This window comes from Phaethon aethereus (assembly GCF_964289735.1).
Source record: "Phaethon aethereus genome assembly, chromosome: 5".
In the NCBI taxonomy this organism is placed as follows: domain Eukaryota; kingdom Metazoa; phylum Chordata; class Aves; order Phaethontiformes; family Phaethontidae; genus Phaethon; species Phaethon aethereus.
In genome coordinates, this window is record NC_138579.1 from 56326120 (window position 1) to 56344355 (window position 18236).

General features: G+C 45.2%; 2 protein-coding genes across 2 annotated transcripts; both read right to left on the reverse strand.

Annotated features, from left to right (window-relative positions):
* Positions 1–2075: 2075 nt before the first annotated feature.
* On the reverse strand, positions 2076–5095 carry MYOD1 (myogenic differentiation 1; the record flags this gene model as incomplete). Its single annotated transcript, XM_082000117.1, has 3 exons — positions 4523–5095; positions 2962–3040; positions 2076–2329 (listed from the first exon to the last, which is right to left on the reverse strand). Exons 1-3 carry the CDS (start codon positions 5081–5083, stop codon positions 2076–2078), a joined length of 894 nt encoding a protein of 297 aa, XP_081856243.1. The 5' UTR covers positions 5084–5095.
* Positions 5096–11245: 6150 nt separating this feature from the next.
* On the reverse strand, positions 11246–16169 carry LOC309405515 (ferritin light chain-like; the record flags this gene model as incomplete). Its single annotated transcript, XM_082000294.1, has 3 exons — positions 15650–16169; positions 13057–13203; positions 11246–11749 (listed from the first exon to the last, which is right to left on the reverse strand). Exons 1-3 carry the CDS (start codon positions 15830–15832, stop codon positions 11246–11248), a joined length of 834 nt encoding a protein of 277 aa, XP_081856420.1. The 5' UTR covers positions 15833–16169.
* Between the last annotated feature and the right edge of the window lie 2067 nt (positions 16170–18236).

The following is an 18236-nucleotide window of genomic DNA, read 5'->3' on the forward strand; positions in this document are numbered from 1 at the left end:
TGTTTTCTGCCCACAGTGAATCAATGGGAGACCTTTACAGAGTTGGACTTTGATGAAGGTATTGAGGGACCAGTCCTGCCTTGGAGTCCCCTCCAGTCTGTGGGAGCCTGGCCTGCTCCACAGACTGGTCCTATGCCTCGATGCTGATTTATCATCCACCATGGTCACAAGCACATGGATGAAGAAGGAATCCCCATGGCTGCTACCTTTGCTGCCCCTCTGGCTTCGGATAAGACAGCAAGCTTGGAGCACGCCTCTGTCCCAGGAGGAGGGAGAAACAAGTGCTCTGCTTGACACAAGGCTGCTCGCTCCTCTCCTCTCCGTAGAGCACTGATCTTCAAGGCCCCCAGGACTAAAGGAGTGTGAGACATTCTCACGGAATTAGCTGTTCCCTCTTTCTTTTTCCTGATTAAGAGGTAAGAGCTGCACAAATTCCCTCTTTAATAGTCACCTAGGAGAGAATACAATGACTGATCTGTCATCAAAATATTTAAAGCTGATTACGGTATCTGGGTTGGCTTTTGGGTTTATTTTTTAACTGTGATTTTTAAATAAAAGCCATAAAACATAGGCATATGACAAGAAATGGGTTGTTTCACATTGTCTGTAGCTGCTCATTATTCTTGTCTAAATGTACAGAAATGCCCTGATAGTTACTTCCCAATGACAACCTGCTTAGGGCTCAACATTTTTCAGTTTCATGGCAAGCTTGCAAGGTTTCACATATATACTGAATGAAACATAGCCTACTCGTTATTTTTAGAAAGGCTCTAAACAAGAAGTAAATCCCTGGAGTAGTACTGCCAGAGATGCATAAAGTTCAAATCCAAATTAAAACTGCCTATCTTTGGCCTAAATTCCAACTTGAGCTTGAGGAAAACTGATCTATACCTTGAACTTTATGACCAAAAAAAAAAAAAAAAACCAAAACCTTTGCAATTAGAATTTCTAATACCTGAGCATATATGAATGTGGAACAAACACTTGAAAATTAGAACTTGAATGAAAAATCTGAACATCTGTCCAAGAATGTAGTACCTGGTCTTCTGAGATACTGTTGTATGACTAAGTTTCAGTAGCTGCAGTGGAATTGGGAGAGTCTAATTTATTGCGATTCCTAGTTCTAACACGTCTTTGTAAGATCAAGTCCAAAAATGTAATTGTGAACTTTGGGGGGAGGAAGAGAAACATGCTTATTTACCTTACAGATCTCTTTAATAATGACCTCTGATGTGCAAGACTTGGTTTAGAAATCACCAAGATACAATATGAAGAAAGTAGACCCCTTTTCAGCAATACATTTATGCAAACTAGTTGAAAATAGTGCAGCTGAAGCATGTTCTTGATTTCTTTGCTGAATCAGAACCTGTATCTTCTTCCTGCCAAGGCAGTGATTTTAATACCACTCCTAAACGCACTAGTAATTCTAGAAGCCCTAATGAAAGTCAAGATAACACCACAGATTTTATAAATAAGGGTCTTTATTTAGAATACTGTTGAAAACATTCTTGGCAACCACATCGTATAAATATATAAAGTTAAAGTTTGACACAACAAACCAAGCAATATTAAATATTTTTAAATTTTTTTCCCCTTTTTGTTTTGAATTTTTACTTTCGTTTTTTTTTCTTTCTTTTCTTCTTTTTTTCCCCCCTTTTTTTGCAAAGCAACTCTTATTTACAATTATACAAAAAGTTCTATAAAAAATGGTCCACAACCTTATTTTGGCCAGAACAGGAGTAATAGGAAGGATCTGTTATGCTACTAGATTTCTATTCTCCTCTGCATTTAAGAGACAGGTTCCTATTCCCCAAAACCCAGATTAAACATTGGCCATTTCATGGTATACGATTTTACCTCTAGACATATTAAATAACTTTAGTTTAACAACCAATAAATAACTAGGTGTGTTTTGAAGTAATACAGGTTTGAAAAGTTACATATTTGAAGGAATTTTGAGTGATATTTTAAAACTGGAACAAGTCTTGAGAAGTCTTTTCAGTCTCAGAAGGCAGGTCTCGGAGCTTGGCTGAACGGAGCAATTTGTTGTCAGTGCAGTCCAGCTGGACCTACCTTTATAGCACTTGGTAGATAGGGTTGCTGCTGCTGCTGTTATCCTGGGGAAGTGGGGTGCAGTTGGTAGGGGAAGGAATTTGGGCTCCACTATCATTCAGACTCGCTCCTTCTGGAGGGGAACAGGGACTCCCCTCAGCAACAGTTTCCACTGGAGGCAGTATAGGACATGTGGAGTTATCTGTGGAAATCCTCTCTACAATGCTTGAGAGGCAATCGAGGCTGGAAACAACAGAACTCTTCCCATGCTTTGGATCTAAAAAACAGACAAAAAGGCGACCAGTTTATCCAATGGATACTTAAGATATCCACTTATCAGCAGGATATAGTTCTTTCATTAAACCCCAGTGAGTGGCTGACAGTATGCTGCTGTATGTAAAAATTCAGAGGAAATTAATATTGGTGAAGGATGCCAATTATCAGAAAACAGAGATTGTAATTTGCAAGATGGAAGAAAGACCCAGCCAAAGTATGTTACTTTTGGCGCAGGATGGATCCAGGGCTTCACTTCAGTCCATAGAAAGGGAAAGGAAGACTTGAAATCAATAGACAATTTCTCCAGTTTGGATCAATGATAGAATTAGAAGAGTCTTCATGCAAAACATGGTTAAATACTAGTTGGAAAGAAAATTAGTTGGAAAGGAATATATTTTTATCCAGATGTTATATTTGAAAAATAGGAAATGCAGCTGTAACATATCCCCATATTTGCAAATACATCTAGAGGGAATCCAGTGCTTCTGTTACCATCAACAGCTTGCTAGCTGAAAAGGCAGGTTCTTCTTTTGGCCCAGCTGGGGTCAGCTAAACAACTGGGAACAGAGAAAGGATGGGGAAGTTTGCTATACTGCCTGTCTCCACGTTTCACACAGCCATTACAGCACATACCATTTGGTGATTCTGTGTAGTAGCTGCTGTCGTAGCTGTTTCTTCTGCGAGAGCTGCAAGGAGGCCCACTGTATTCCATCTGGAAAGGAGAGCAACCTGAGTGAGGTCACTGGTTGGGGACAGCATTTACTGAAATCCCAGTAAACATCCCATTTCATATTTCAGTCCCTAGTCTCTGCCATCATCCCACTCCTGGCTGAAATGCCATCAAGTTGTAGTTTCTTTGAATGAGGCAGAACTTGGCTAGAACGGGATTCACCCAGAATATTTTATGTGGCACAGCTGTTCTAAAGGAAAATTACCATTGTTGTTGCATCGAATGCTGTGGCTTTACAAATGAGATGAAGTTTTCCAGCATTCTCATCAGATACTGCCCTACATGTAGCTTCAATTTACAAGCAGGAGACCAAGAGGGGAATGAGTCTTTTTATGATTTAATTTTTGAAAGTTTTTTCAAACATGAGTTCCTCTTAAAAAGCCTCTAGTCTACCTTTGTCCCTTTTTATTTCCTTTAGTGTGTTTTCCCATTTCCATTTTGTCCAGAAAAAGCCCCCAAACATTGACCAGTATATTTGTTTCCAGTACTTTAATCCACAATGAAATTACTCTTTCTGACAAAATAAAAAGGCTGTATTTTGAGGAGGTATCACTTGTGTAAATCTTCTCTGCCAACTATGTCATAATCAAGGATATTCAACTCAGTAATGATTACCCTCACCAGAGCACAGAAAAAAAAAATCTCAGGTCTTAAAAGTGCTGTCAAGATCCCATCCCAGACAGCTGTTCTGCACTCCAGTCACCATGTCCCACCACCCCAGAGTCAGACCAGAGTTTGAGCCGATAGTCCCAGTGAAAAGATGCGTCAATGAGACACCCAACCTTCTTCTCCCCTCTCCATAACATACAAGCAGGACTGAAAGCCTGGAGTCTCCTTCCTATTGCTGGTAAACGTCTACGGGGGGATGAAGCAAGAGGAGAAATGGAGAACCTTTTTCTTAAGGCTCAAGAAAAACAACTCCTGTTGCTTAGACCCTCCTCCTGTTATCATGACAAATGGCAGAAAACAAAACCCAGACTCTTATCAGTTCCCATGTAACTACCATGACCAAGGGGGACCTTCCTCTCTGCTGTCCTTAGAGGATTCTGAGGTAATGATACAGCAGAAGATGGAAACAGATACCCCAGGAGCTACGGAAGCACAGGCAGGGCTCAGACCTCACCATGCCCCCAGGTACCCATCCTAAGCAGCTTCCCAAAGTGCTCCCCCAGCAACTCTCCCTGGCTCCCCTAGGACACAGGGGGACCTGTCTAACTTCTCATCCCAGGGAAAAAAAGTGTTTAAGAGATTTTTCTTCTTTCCCAGAGATCCTGGCATGCGGGAACCCCACCTCCCTTTACTTCTGGAGCTCAAAGCACAAGAAAGGACTTTGTCTTCTGCCTGGGGAGGTATGGAAGGCAGCTGCTATAGAAAAGGCAGGAGGAGGCAACTCTCCCTGCGCAGGTTTAGAGCAACAGCGTCTGCGGTGCCTCAGTGGCAAGGTGTTGTCCCTCGGGCACTCACCATGCCATCGGAGCAGTTGGAGCGGGGGCTGGAGGCATCCGATTCCCCACTGTAGTGCTCCAGCACCGGGTAGTAAGTGTCCTCCTGCTCCCGCAGCAGCGCCTGCAGGCTCTCGATGTAGCGAATGGCGTTGCGCAGGATCTCCACCTTGGGCAGGCGCTGATTGGGGTTGGTGGAAGTGCAACGCTTGAGGGTCTCAAAGGCCTCATTGACCTTGCTGAGCCGCCGCCGCTCCCTCATGGTGGCAGCCTTACGGCGGTCAGCATTGGTGGTCTTCCTCTTGCAAGCCTTGCAGGCCCACAGCAGGCAGCGACCGGCCTGGTGGTGCCCGCTGGGCGCCCGGACGTGCTCCTCCTCATGTGGATGCCCGTGGTGGTGCCCGTGGTGGTGCAGGTGCTCCTCAGGCTTCAGCAGGCCCCCCACATGCACCAGCCGGGGGTCCAGGTCCTCAAAGAAGTGCATGTCCGATGTGTTGAAGCACGGGTCATCATAGAAGTCATCAGCAGCCGTGAAGGAGCAGAGGGAGCCCTCCGTCATCTCCATGGGGCCCAGTAAGTCCATAGGGGCGGTGGAGGAGAGGGCAGCTGGGCCAGAGGGGATCAGAAGAGAGGGGACTTCGGTCGCGCTGTTCAGCGGCAGCTGCCTGCCAGGCGGGTGCGTGGAGTGGAGGCCCTCACACCCTCTCCCAGGCGAGGCCACCAGCGCTGGCTGCTGCTGCCGCCGCCGACCCCCTCCCCAGCCGCGCCGGTCCAGGAGCGCCACTCGAGGCCCTATTTATGCCAGAACCCCCCCGGCGCGGCGGTCGGGACGGGGCGGGGCGCGGCGGGGCGGGGAGGGGGCCGCGGCTGCCGGAGCCCCCGGAGCAGCGGGGGGGCAGCGGGGCGCGGTGTCCCGCGGACGCGGGGCGCTGTTGCGAGTGTTCGGGCCGCTGCAGAGCTCACGGCAGCAGCTGCCGGCGCTCCGCTGCACCGTTGTGGGTTTTTCCCCCCCCCTTTTTTTTCGCTTTCAGCAGTCCGCCCTGCTCAGCCGGTCAGGGAAAGCAAGGCTCCCCGATGCCCGAAGGTACCGGCAGCCGCTCGTTTTGCAGCATCCCGGCCCGTGGCCGGCGTCGGGGCGGCCGTGCACGCCTCGCCCCCGGGCAGGGCAGGGTGGCGGCAGCGGCTCCGCTGGTCTCTCCCAGGGAAGAAACCCCCAGCCCTGGGACAGGTTTCTCCGCGCCGGTCGCGGCTCTGCGGCCACAGGGTAACTACTCCGGGAGCGTTCGTGAAGGCGGACGGTGCGGGCGGCACCTCGTCGCCGGGGCCTGGCCGCGCAGGGCCCGGGGACACCGCGGAAAGCCGGGGCCGTGCCCGCCCCGCGGGGGCAGCTGGTGCGAGGGGAGAGTCAGGACGGAAAGGTCGTGGCCGGGAGGGGTCGGCGCGGCGGCCCCGCTCAAAATGGCGGCCGCCTGGTGGCGCTGCGCTGGCCGGGAGGCGGCGGCGTGACATGGCCGCCTCTAGAGGGTGGTAGAGGCTCGCCGCGCACGGCCGCGTTGGGCCGGGCGTTCTCTCCGTCACCTCAATGCCATGAGCGGGGGCTGCGGCCTGAGGCAGGTCATGGGGGCGCGACTCGCGCAGGAGGGCGAGGGGCCGCCGGGTCTCCGGGGCAGGGTGGTGAGGGAGGGAGCGGGCCCATCCAGGAGAGGCGTTACTCTGGAGCAAAGGCTCTCTTCTCTCGCCTGCGGAAAAATTCCCAGCAGAAAAAGCGGATGTGTCAGGGGCCGTTTGAAGTGTGTTGGCCTTTTTCTCAGGAATCAGGGTGTCCCTGCTCACGTCTGACCTTGGTACAGTTCAGAGGCTCCTACGGAGGATGGAAAATGTTCAGCAAGACTCAAGCACAGTTATTGAAACAATCTGACCTCAGACCAAAAAGAAGTTGTGTTGGGAGGGTCAGGTCTGGAGTGGCTGAGACACCCAGCTAGTGCCTCAGCAAATTGCAGCCATATTTATCACAGGAAGGATTTGATTCCTCCAATAAAGCAATGCAGTAATGGTTTAGTAATGACGTACCGGAGGAGAGCTGAGGCCCGAGTTACGTTCAGCTATCACTTCAGCAAATGACTCTTCTCCACATTAGTTATGAGATACACATTTCCATTTCAGGTTCCTCTTTCAACTCCAGCCTCTGTTTACCTTTATTTTGAAGTCTTTGAAGTGATTGACTTCACCTTGTGAAGTAGCATTTTGCTGCACGTGTAGTTGCACTGCAGTTGGATTGCTTGTGCAATAAGAATTTACTGGTTTGGGTAACTAGCAGTGGCAGAGTTTGGAGAAATGGGGTGGGGTTTAGTAACATCTCTCAAGGATGCTGCAGTTTTTACTCTGGTTTTGGAATATCATTTGAGAAGAGAAATTTGGTTCTTTTTCCGATACAGAAGCACTTAGCAATTCAACTGTGTGATTTCATTGACTTCATGATTTAAATAGTTTATGGGTATTTTTAATGTATAATGAGCTAAAATTAATCTCTATTCTGCAGTTATAAATGTTGGTGAAATTTAATCTCATTCAGAACCAAAGGCAAAGCTCTGTCTTCAGTGGGGCAAAGGGCTGACTGAGAGAATCTGAAAAGGTAAAAAACATCTGTCAGTGATCTAGTTGCCAGTCTCTGTGCTTATGACTTCTCAGAGGGTCTATCATGATGGTGGCTTCTTTTGTTGTTACATGATTTGTTTTTTGCAAAAATCCCTAATCTGCTGTCACCATTTTCTGCTTACTTCAATGTTTTTGAGTACAGAGAAAGACAAGAACTGTTAGTCACATTCTGTCATTATCCCCAAAAGATAAAATTTTTATTTAAAGAAAAAAAGTACATGTTTCGACTCTGTACAAGTTTGTTCTTTCACTGTATCTAATGCTGCAGTATGTCCCAAGGAGATCAGCTGTTGACGCCCCTTACTCATTTTTAAGTGTATCTTCCAGCAGTTTCTGAGAGGTAGAGTAGCAAACTTGTGGAAACACTTCACTGTTATTACTGGTTTTTTGATCCAGAGAGAATGAACAGATTCATTTTTTTAAAATCTTTATTGAACAGTTATAAAGTAAAAATAATTTGTATTCAAAATAGTGCTAGGTATACAATAGTGCATAATAAGTACAAATGAGAGATAGTTGTATGCTGTAACAACTGAACATATAAATTGTGATATCAAGGTTTGGCACTAGTTGTGTGACCCACTCAAGACACAAACTCTCTACACATTGTTGGTTTCATTTGTGGAAAAGGTAGTTTTACCTAATACTTAGCCAGTGTTGTAGTGTATTCTGCCACTGCGTGTTATAGGTTGTATTTGACCCCAGGAAAAGGCACTCTGGGACTCACACACATAGTGGTTACCTTTGGCAAAATGGCAACAAGTGGTGGGACTTGGACAAGCAATACAAGGAGACTGCCAGTAATTGCCCATGAACGCGCTTAAGTGCATGGATTCACCTAAGTGAAAAAGTCTAGAGAAGGCTGTGACTAGATGGTGAATTCTGCTCGGAGAGGTCTTCCAGTGAAGGTGCCTTTGAGGCCTCCTTCCCTCCTGCTGCCACCAGAACTAATATTCACTTTCCAGTATTATTCTCAAAGATGGATTTGTCCAGAAAGATGTTGCCTTGTACGGTGGGGCCTGAAAAAACGTCCTTGTATAGCACAAATCCTGAAGTGCTCTTCTCAATTTTGTGTGCCCATAGTGGAGAGGATGAAGGACAGCATGATCTCCACCTAAAGACTTCTAATGAATTCCTCAGTCTGAGAGTAGGCAGCAGAAAGGGCCCTTTCTCTGCAACCATAGGTAGGGCTTACGGCAAGCATTTAGAAGTGTGCCACTGTTAATACCCATTTGGAAGCCTCTGTGGCTGTAACTCATCATTTCAGTAGATTCAGTCTTTACAGAGCTTCCGATTTGGATGCTGTATTTAGGGTACTGGTACTGCTATAGCTATTCTGAGCTGCTCCAGATCATGTGTTTGGATGGTTTGGGCATTGATTTGGAAGTACAGATACAGGAGTGTGTATATGAACAAGCATTCAGTGGAGAAAGAATTTGTAAAGTTTCTCTAACTGTTGTGTCTTATACCTGTTCCACATTCATCCTTCATCTGTTTTTTTTCAGGGTAGCTTTCAAGGAAGCTGGGAAGGCAGAAGCAGATTGTACTTCCTGTGCTGAGAAGCATGGACAGACTCATCCTATAAATAGGTATTGTTAACAACATTTGAGATCATGTTCACAAGCATATGTACCCTCTCAGCAGAAGCATCATGTGGACAAGAAGAGCTTGTTATCTACACTAACTGATTGATTTCTCTTTTCTTTTTCAGAGGATAGAGACTGGGAAAATGGCTGATTGTGAGTTTATGTAAAATTAACAGAATTGTCTCTTCAGGCAGAGGGCCCAGAATGTGTTTTGGAAAAGGGCAAGAAAAAGACCCAAAATGTGAGAATGTGTGGATATGTTTAGCTACAAAAATGAGTATGAGAAGAGTCTCTGAGAAGCAGACATGGCAGTATTTCAGGGAAAAAGAAGAGGCAAGTAAGTCTTGCTTTGAAAAATTTAGATGTTGGGCTCTTTGTTATGTTCAAATTCCTTTAAGGTAAAAGACAGTCTTAAGTGCTGGAAACCATGGAGGCAGCTGTACCTACATTTCAGAAGGTCACCAACTTCTTAAAGAAGAAGTTGACTTGAGAAGTCTCAGTTGTAGATGTAGGTCAAACATTACCAGTGGTATTTGAAGTGTTTTTTATATGGCACTAGTTTGTAATTCAGTGAGTAGCTTTGCTCTGTTCATATTTAGTGAGCTATATTTCAATACTGAGAGGGGTGGATTCCATTGCTGTTATTCATGTTGAGTTGCAGTCAGTGGAACTAATTGTTGACTAAGGTATGCTCAGCATGAGGATGGGTGATGGAATCTAGCCCAGATAGAAGTATCTTTTAACTGCTGTATTAGAGAGCAGCCATCTCAACACAGGCAAATCTACCATGTTGCTAAAAGTGCTTCAAGCCATTCCTGTAGCAGACTGCAGTATTTTTACAGATGAATACAGGGGTTGTTTTGAAGTGATCCCCACCCCCAAAGCTGAATCATATTAACAGAAAGATTGGGACAGCATCTGCACTGTAATTGTCCTGTGTTACACCACCAACAGAAAGTAGGTGGGGGTTTTTGCAGAAATGGCTACTTAACTGCAGCTATGTATAAAAGTCAGAGTTTATTGAAAATGTTTCATTGTGCAGTGTTCTTATCTTCATGCAGTTTTCTGATGCTTATTTTCATTCTGTGGTCTACTCTTCCATCTTGTGCAACTTTCTTAGTAGTAGAAAAGTACTGGTTCAGTTTTGTATACATACGCAAAAATCTCTTGGAGAATACTAGCATACCTGTGGTAAATTGAGGAATACAACATAGATGCAAAATGCCATTTTTAATATTGAACTGAATTTATTTTCAAGCATAATAGGAGTTTCGCTTACAGTATTACATAAAAGTGTAAGACAATCTTCCAACAAAGCAAACCCCAATTGCATAAAAGATGTTGTATATAATGACAAAAACCCCTAGCTACAGGCAGCTGATCTAGCCAGTTGCTTTTCTTAGGTGACCATGGTAGCCAGTGTACAGAAAGAGGCACTCCTTTCTGTAAAGGCCTTGGGTGTGGTGGTGCCAATATCACCCCTAATTAAACACTGCCCTCACTGAAATGCAAAACTAATGGGTGGCCACTCTTTATGATGCAATTCTAGTTAAGTGTGCTGCATTTTTCACTAGGACCTTATTCCTCCACTGAGGATGAAGATAGGGAATACAAGAAATAGCAGTAGTACCATAGTAATACTATGATTTAGACAGCTGAAATAGGGGTCTGGTATGGCAATTAAAGCAACCATCCTAGGTGAGGTCTGGACAGAGCCCTAGAGCTAGTGTCTTCAGTGACACTTGCAAAAATACACACTAGAACCTGTAAATATCACATCTAATGAGAACCCCTAATTTATCTCTCATCTGCTTTCTGAGGATGAGAAAAGGCAACTAGGCAAGTAATTGTGGAGAAAATCAGCACATTGTCTTACTCCCACTGTTGAGGAAATGTTTGCAACCTTCATCTTGGAGAAGTATACCACTAGAAACAGCTGTGTGATAAGTAAATGAATTAGACTACTTATGTCAATTGCTACTATGATAGAAATAAGACAAGAAAACTTTGCTTTAAACCAAGTTTTTTTAAAAGTTCATTATGTTAGTATACTTGTTAGTAATGTAAAATATGTTAGTAATATAAAATATCTAATAATATAAAACTAAGTATCTGGATTTTCTGCCACAGAGAAGTTTCCTTGTATTAAAGTTATGTTTTGTTTTATTAAAAAAAGTTATATATACTGCTAAAAATAATTTGCACTAACTAATCCTATTAATCATTTAAGACAGAAAAGAGGCTTAAAAGCTTTTGCCTTCTAGGAATTGCATAGATAGAAGTGTGACTAATGCCAACAATCTAGGTAACTAGCAACCTTGTTATCATTGAAACAAAAAAATGGTATGGGCTAGTTTTTGAGCTGTGGCTCAACAGATGATGAGGGGACAGGGTGTAAAGCAGGAAGAGCGATACAGCATCATGTCCCCTGAGTTCTGGTCTCAAGGCCGCCCTCTGTACAGGTCTGCCTTAGGAGCTGCCCCATAGCTGCAACAGCCACAGCATTAGAGTCCCTCCCTGCCCTGCTTCATTTTTGCTCCTGTCCCATCATTACACTGTGGCAGCGTCGTAGTGCAGTGTATGGTTGCATATATTGGCCCTATGCCATTTCTGTGCTGGGAAGATTCTCCCTGGGATCGCTTCAGACCCTCTGCAGCTCCTGCACACTGATGGAGAGGTGGGCAGCGGCTGCAGTGCTGACTAGACTCTGCCTCAATGCCTGCTCTGAACTCTTTCTGCAACCGGTCCATAAAGTAATCCCCAAGACTATTTCTGCCATCTTGGGAGCAGTCAAGCCTCCGCGCATTGGTCAGCAGATCTCCCATGAGCTTGATCTTCCGGATTTTGGGCCCGATAAATTGTTTCTTGATAGTGCTTGCGCTGTGAGGGTCTGCATTTTCAATACTCAGGGCATAAAGCTCTTCAAAATAGCGTATCATAGTTTTCCACTGTGCCATTGCTACTTCCAGGGCTTTCATCAGACCAACTGCATACTCACAGTTGGGTTTCTAAAAACAAAGAATTACATTTATTCAGAAGAACATCTCATCTTACTGTATTCATTGACAGTTTCCAGTGACTTAGCTGGCACTATAAACAAGAAGCGCTAGGATTTTGCAAGAACTCCTTCTAGTTTGGAGCATCTGTTGTATTTTGCAGAGTTGAATGGCTGTAAATATATAGAAATGGCAGAACCCAAGCAGTTTTTCAAGGAACAGAGATTTAGATAGCAGCAGCTATGCCTGAGGAGCATTCTTACACCAGGAAACCGTATCATAGAATCATAAAAGGTTTGGGTTGGAAGGGACCTTAAACACCATCTGTTTCCAACCCCCCTAGTATGGACAGGGACACCTTCCACTAGACCAGGCTGCTCAAGCCCTGTCCTACCTGGCCTTGAACACTTCCAGGGGCGGGGCATCCACAACTTCTCTGGGCAACCTGTTCCAGTGTCTCACCACCCTCACAGTGAAAAATATCTTTCTAATATCTAATCCAATTCCACCCAGTTTCAGTTTAAAACCATTACCCCTCATCCTATCACTAGACTTCCTGATAACGAGTCCCTCCCCATCCTTCCTCTAGGCTCCCTTTAAGTACTGGAAGGCTTCTGTAAGGTATTCCCCGATTCAAACTGAATAGAAAGGTTTTCAAGATGGCCTTTTTATTTTTACTTTCTACAGCTTAACAACTGCTATGATAGGCCAAAGAAGAAAATTCTGTATTAACTTATTTACAGAATACTAATTTGGTAGAGGAGAATCAGCCTCTTGGTCTTCTAGCAAATGAGGTGGGTTTTTCTTCTGATAACATGGAGTTACTCCTCTGTATTTGTGCAAGCCTGAGCCAGATCTCTAGTTCAAATTCTATCTTGAGTTGCGCTCCAACAGATCAACTACTGCCCCAAGCTGCATGTTTCTCCTACCACCTTTCTTAGGTGCTAATGGCTTCCAGGCTTCTATTTAGTTTCAATGTGAAGGACACAAGTGGGCTGTTTCAGCACAGTTTAAGAAGACTCTCAATCTTTTACACCACACTGGAAGCAGCAGTCTCCAGCTGAGTGAAAGAAAAAGGGCACCACTGGTCATACTCTTTTGGGCTAGAAAGCAACCACGCAGAGTTAGGACTGTGCATCTGACAGTTTCTAGACATTGCAATCAAGAACAAAACCACATACACTAATATGACAGGGAAATCGCATGTGGAAATCTAATAGTGGATGAATAGAGATCTGAAGTACGAACAATATAATGCAAGAAGTTAGAGTAACGTTTGCAGATTGCAACTGCTTGAAAGCTTGTTGTCTACTACCCACCTGGATTGTTTTAGAACAGTAATGGCCTCCTCTTTCTTGCTGATACTTCATCAAAGCCTCTGCAGCTTTTCTCTCTTCCAGAGCTTGATGCAAGAAGAACTTTGAAACATTTGGTAGAGCCACATGTGACTGATCAAAATATTCACCCTAAGCACACAGAGAACAAGTGTTAAGATTTGCTGGAGATGGGACTCACTTGCAGCAGAACATGGCTTTATCAGAACTTGAGAGACCCTTCCAATGGAAGCTGTGCTACAAGCACAATCACTTTGAAGACCTTAATCCAAATTTCTGCAATAAATTAAGTAGTTACAGTCTTAAATGAAAAAAACTGTATACTTCTACTAGAACACCTTCTGTCCTTTAATACTGGACAAGTAACTGTAGTACTGATGTCCTCTCTCAGTAGCAGAGATCCCCAAAATATTTTACTTAGGAGTGGCTGGGGGTGGTGGGGTTCTTTTCCTGTTGCTACTGTGTTTTGTTGGGGGGTTGTTTGGTTTTTGTTTGTTTGGTTTGTTTTGTTTTTTTTAAACAGTTGCAGCACAGGGGACATAAGATTTATCCCTTCAGGTCAGCATTGCAGTGAAAAGTTAGCTTTCAAAGGCATGAGAAGGATGAGGCAATTACCAAAAACAGAACAAGCACAACTTTGCATCTATTCATCAGCTTCACTATGGATAATGTTATTCCAAAATAAAGAATACTGCTACCGAACTATACTATATACAGCTTTAATACTGTATGTAGCTCGTGCCTAGGAATACTTTAGAAATAGAACCCTAAACTCACTGCAAGCCTTGTTCTGTTCTATACGGGAAAGTAACAACTTTAACCACTTAACTATGCTAATAGTTGTATCAGCTCCTACATTAGAAGAATTTTACCCATGGTGTTGATGTCCCATAAAGAGAATGCATTGGAGACAGGTAGTGAAGGAGAGCCACCAGGTTATACTAGTTTTAGCATTGGCTCTGCACAGCTCTGATGCTGAGAGGCAGCAGCTGGGAATATGCCAAGAACCAAAGTGAGGGAGCTACAGCATCATGATCTGCTGGTTCCCTAAACTTGCCTATGCAATACAGCACAGCTTTTGTCTCTTGGATATGCTCTGTATTGGAGTACTACGTATCAAGCTGTTCGCTTGTAGCCTGCCTAGGAGGGGTAGGGAACAAGTATGTGTATTTCGTAAGTTTTTCTGCTTCTTACGGTCTTTCCTGCTTTCATCTATTACCCTGCTTAAACATGAAATACTTGTGTTTCACTTATGTTGCTCTGTTTAGAAAAAATGCAGAAAAGTTACATACATAAGTTTATGTTTTTCTCTTATATTTTCATGGCCACCTGGGATACCGAAAACCTGTGACACACATACACGTGTGACCATAAACCATTCAAGAAAAAGTATAGACTGGAACATTTTATTAAGAACATTCACTGCAGTATTTGCATAATCTTTTTCCTTTTTCATTCATGTTTCCATTGACAGAAGAGTCAAGATTCAGTGTTTTATAACCAGTTCCTCAGTGCAAGTGTGCCGCATGGCTTCAAGTGGAGCCCAAGTTACCACACTTGCTTAACCGTTAAGGTAAATCTTATGTCAATCATTAACGAATTAAGATGTTCACATTTCTAGGTTTGGTTTATTAGTTTGGTTTATGGTTTCTAATTGAGCTTTCTCCATCCCACCCATCACTAGCTACCAATCACTAGTATTTTAATACACATGCTTAAGAAGTAGTGGTTTTACTGCCTACTTCAATTTTTATTGGGCTAATACTTGACACGGAGCTTGATCAAAGGATCTTGGGGATATACTGAATATAGTTTGTGTTGCTCGTCAGTGGATGCTTGGCATCAGAAGGGATGGCATTGATTATTTTGGGGATTTTTTACTATTTTAATGGCTTTGTTAAAATATATGTTGCCTTACTATTTGATAGCCAGACACAATTCTAGCATGCATGTTACATGGTATCAGAGATAACCTTTTTAATTCATGTCCAACGTTCCGCCTGGGGAAGCAAAAAAACCTTATGGAGACAGCAATGTTCACAAACTGCTATTTCACCAGTCAACCACACACTGCTATTTTACTTACAGAGTTTGGGGGGAAAAAAAAACACGCGGGAGTTGTATTCCAAGCTGTTAGCGTTCACTGTTCCTGTTCCTCCTTCCACAGGCATCACGCTCTATGTGAATTACCCAAAATACATGAATGCCTGATTCATCACCCGCGTGTTCCAGACCTCCGTCGTTGCTTTCCTAGAGCCATGTCAGCAGCCACGCCGGGGTAAGTGCACTTACTGGCCGGCGGCTCCGACAGGAGAGGTGCTGCAGCTGCGGGGTCCGGGTTCGAAGAGAGGCCCCCAAATCCCGCTGGGCCACGTAACGGGGCAGGCACCGCTCTTCCGTCCCTGCCCGACTCTGAAACCCTCGCGAACCCCCGACAGCGCCGACGGGACCTGCCCCGGCCCCCGGGCACCTCCTTACCCCGCCGCCTAGTGCTCGGCGGCTGCCCGGGCAGGGCGAGGGGGGAACCCGCGCTGCGCTCTCGGCTGCCTCCCCGGGCTGCCCCCGCCCGTTGCCTTACCAGCGCGTGCAGGCAGTAGGCGAGCTCCAGCAGGGCGCCGGTGACCCCGCAGAGGCCTTCCTCCACGGCGGGCGGGAAGCTTTGCCTGACGCGGCTGCCGGGCAGCGGGCGGTGCGCCGGGCAGGCGGGCAGCGTGACGCGGGGCCGCTTGGAGCGCGGCTCGGCCATGGCAGGAGCCGCCATGGGGCAGCCGCGCCGCCCCGCCGCGCCGCCTGATATAGCCCGGGCACCTGGGACACACCTTACCGCGCACGGCGGTGCCGGGACGCCCTCTCCCCGCCTCCCTCCCGGCCCGCGCCAACGGGAGTTGCGTGGGGCTGCCCGCCCTAGCCGCCGCCGCCGGGGGAGTGGGGGGCCGCGGCGGCCGGGCCAGCGCCGCCATTTCGTGAGTGCCCGTGGGCAGGCGCGGCGGGAGCGCGGGCGCTCCCTGAGCCCGGGGAGCCTCGTCCCTCTCGGCCGTCGCCGCCGCAGCCTGGCCTGCGCGGCGAATAGCCGGCAGGTGCCGTGTCGAGCCGTGGCAGCCCACGGAGCGGTGCGGCACCTCGCTCCTCAGCCCCAGCCCACGTCCCCTCTGCTGGTCGGCCCGTCCCGCCCAGTGACTCGTCATTTCTTACAGCTTATTTGAGGGACGGTAGCCAGGGACAGCCACACCGAAATACCTCCTTTTAATAGCGAGTGATGTGCAGAAGCGCAGCATGGCAGAGCCGAGGCCGGAGCAGCTGATGGTAGCTTGCCATCAGATGTGGTTGCGGAGAGGGAGCGATTTGTGAAAAAATCCTGGGAACTTAACAGTGTACCTATATATGTCTTGGCTACAGGGGAAATCCTTTATCTTTTTTTGGTGTAGTGCTAAAAATGTTTGTGTCGAACTGGTCCTATATAGGCAGATTAAACCACCCTCAGTATGTTAGTAACAATAATCTTTGGTTCATACAGTAACTTCAAAATACACGTTTCTGAGTTTTTCAACTGCTTTATCATATGGATGGAGCTCTGCATGTTATTGCTTGAGCATTTATTTACCTTGAATAGATTCAAGCCAGTGGAGTGGAAGTATGAGTAATCTCAACACCCTTCGAATTTGATAATTTTCTGTTCAGTGACTTTCTGTGGAATGTTTTTCTAGCAGATCACCCCACTCCCCCACAAACCCAAGATGTTAACAGCAGAATCATTATTCTGTTGCACGTTTTAATTGTTATTGGATCTGACTACCTAGAGCAGAGCACACATAGTCTGAGAGTAGTCACGTAAAGATGTGAGAAAATTGCTCATGAGAAATTTATGTACTTCTAGTTTGGTGCCTCCATCTCTTATGCTGTTCAGCCCTCCGTTTACTGTAATTGTCCATTTTTTCATTCTTCTGATTCTTCCTGCTGTAGTTAAAAGTTTCAGCACACAAAATGTAAAACAGTGGACTAAGTTCCCATTTTAAAAAAACTCAGTAATTACAGTGTATTTGTTGACAAGACAGTTCAACAATATGACCTTATTCTGAAGTTCTCAATAAGGGCCCTCTTTTTTGCTGGGGCACTAGGAATTTTTGCTGGGAAGATGTACTTCTGACAGTTACCTTTTAGTTTCCTCCATTCCAACTGCCTTTGTTTTAGCCAGTAAAATAGTTTCCAGTGTTCTACTATTCCAGAATAATCCTTTGAGTGCCTCAGAAGAGGAAGAGCAAGTGTGGTGTCTGTGTGTGTGTATGCATTGACATCCTCATCTAAACAGAACACTTGATGACATCCTTTCTGTTGACAGGCCAAATAATTTGAAGTGTGAAATCACAATAGAAATCAAGTTAGCTAGTGTCTCTGTGGAATAGTTTATACTTGTATTTTGTTAGGTGGGTGTTCATGACTAATTTCTGAGCATATAAGCTCATAGATGCTTTTATCTGTGTTAGTGAACTTCTGGTGCCTTGAAAGTCAGTATTAAGTTATCCCATTTCAGTGATGGAGAGCTAAGATGCAAAGACATTTCTTAAGGCCACCTATGATGTATGGGGCTGATCTGAAAACTGATTCTAAATTTCTTTAATCTCCATACAGTCTTTAACCCCTCTTTTTATGAGAACACTGTTCAATTTATTTTGCTTTGTGCTTCATAGAACTAAAGGAAATACATGGCATTTGTACTGCAATCAAATGTATTGTGGAAAAATTCCATTACAAAGTAATGTAGGGATTCTTGCTGCATAGGATGAGGTGGTGTCACATGCTGGTCGTATCTGGACTGAGGAGAGTCTCAATTGTTCCAAAAACTTGTGATCACAAGTCTTGGTTTTCAAGAAATGCTGTGTCCTGGGAAACAAGTGCTTTGTTCAGTTTCTTAGTTAGTTACAACATTTCAACGTGGCGTGGAGTAACTGCAGCCGCCTGCTATCAAGTAGGGTTGCCTTTAAGATAGGTTGCTTTTCATATCCTACCTAAACTTTCTACCCTAAACTGAAAGGGAAGGTCTTGGGTCTCTCTCCCAAATTGTATGCTTTAGAAAAGTTACTACCTGCTTGTGGTAACAATACCTGTATATGACTGTGATACAACAAGTGAATGTGGGTTAGATCCTTATTCTCACTAAATCCTGAAGT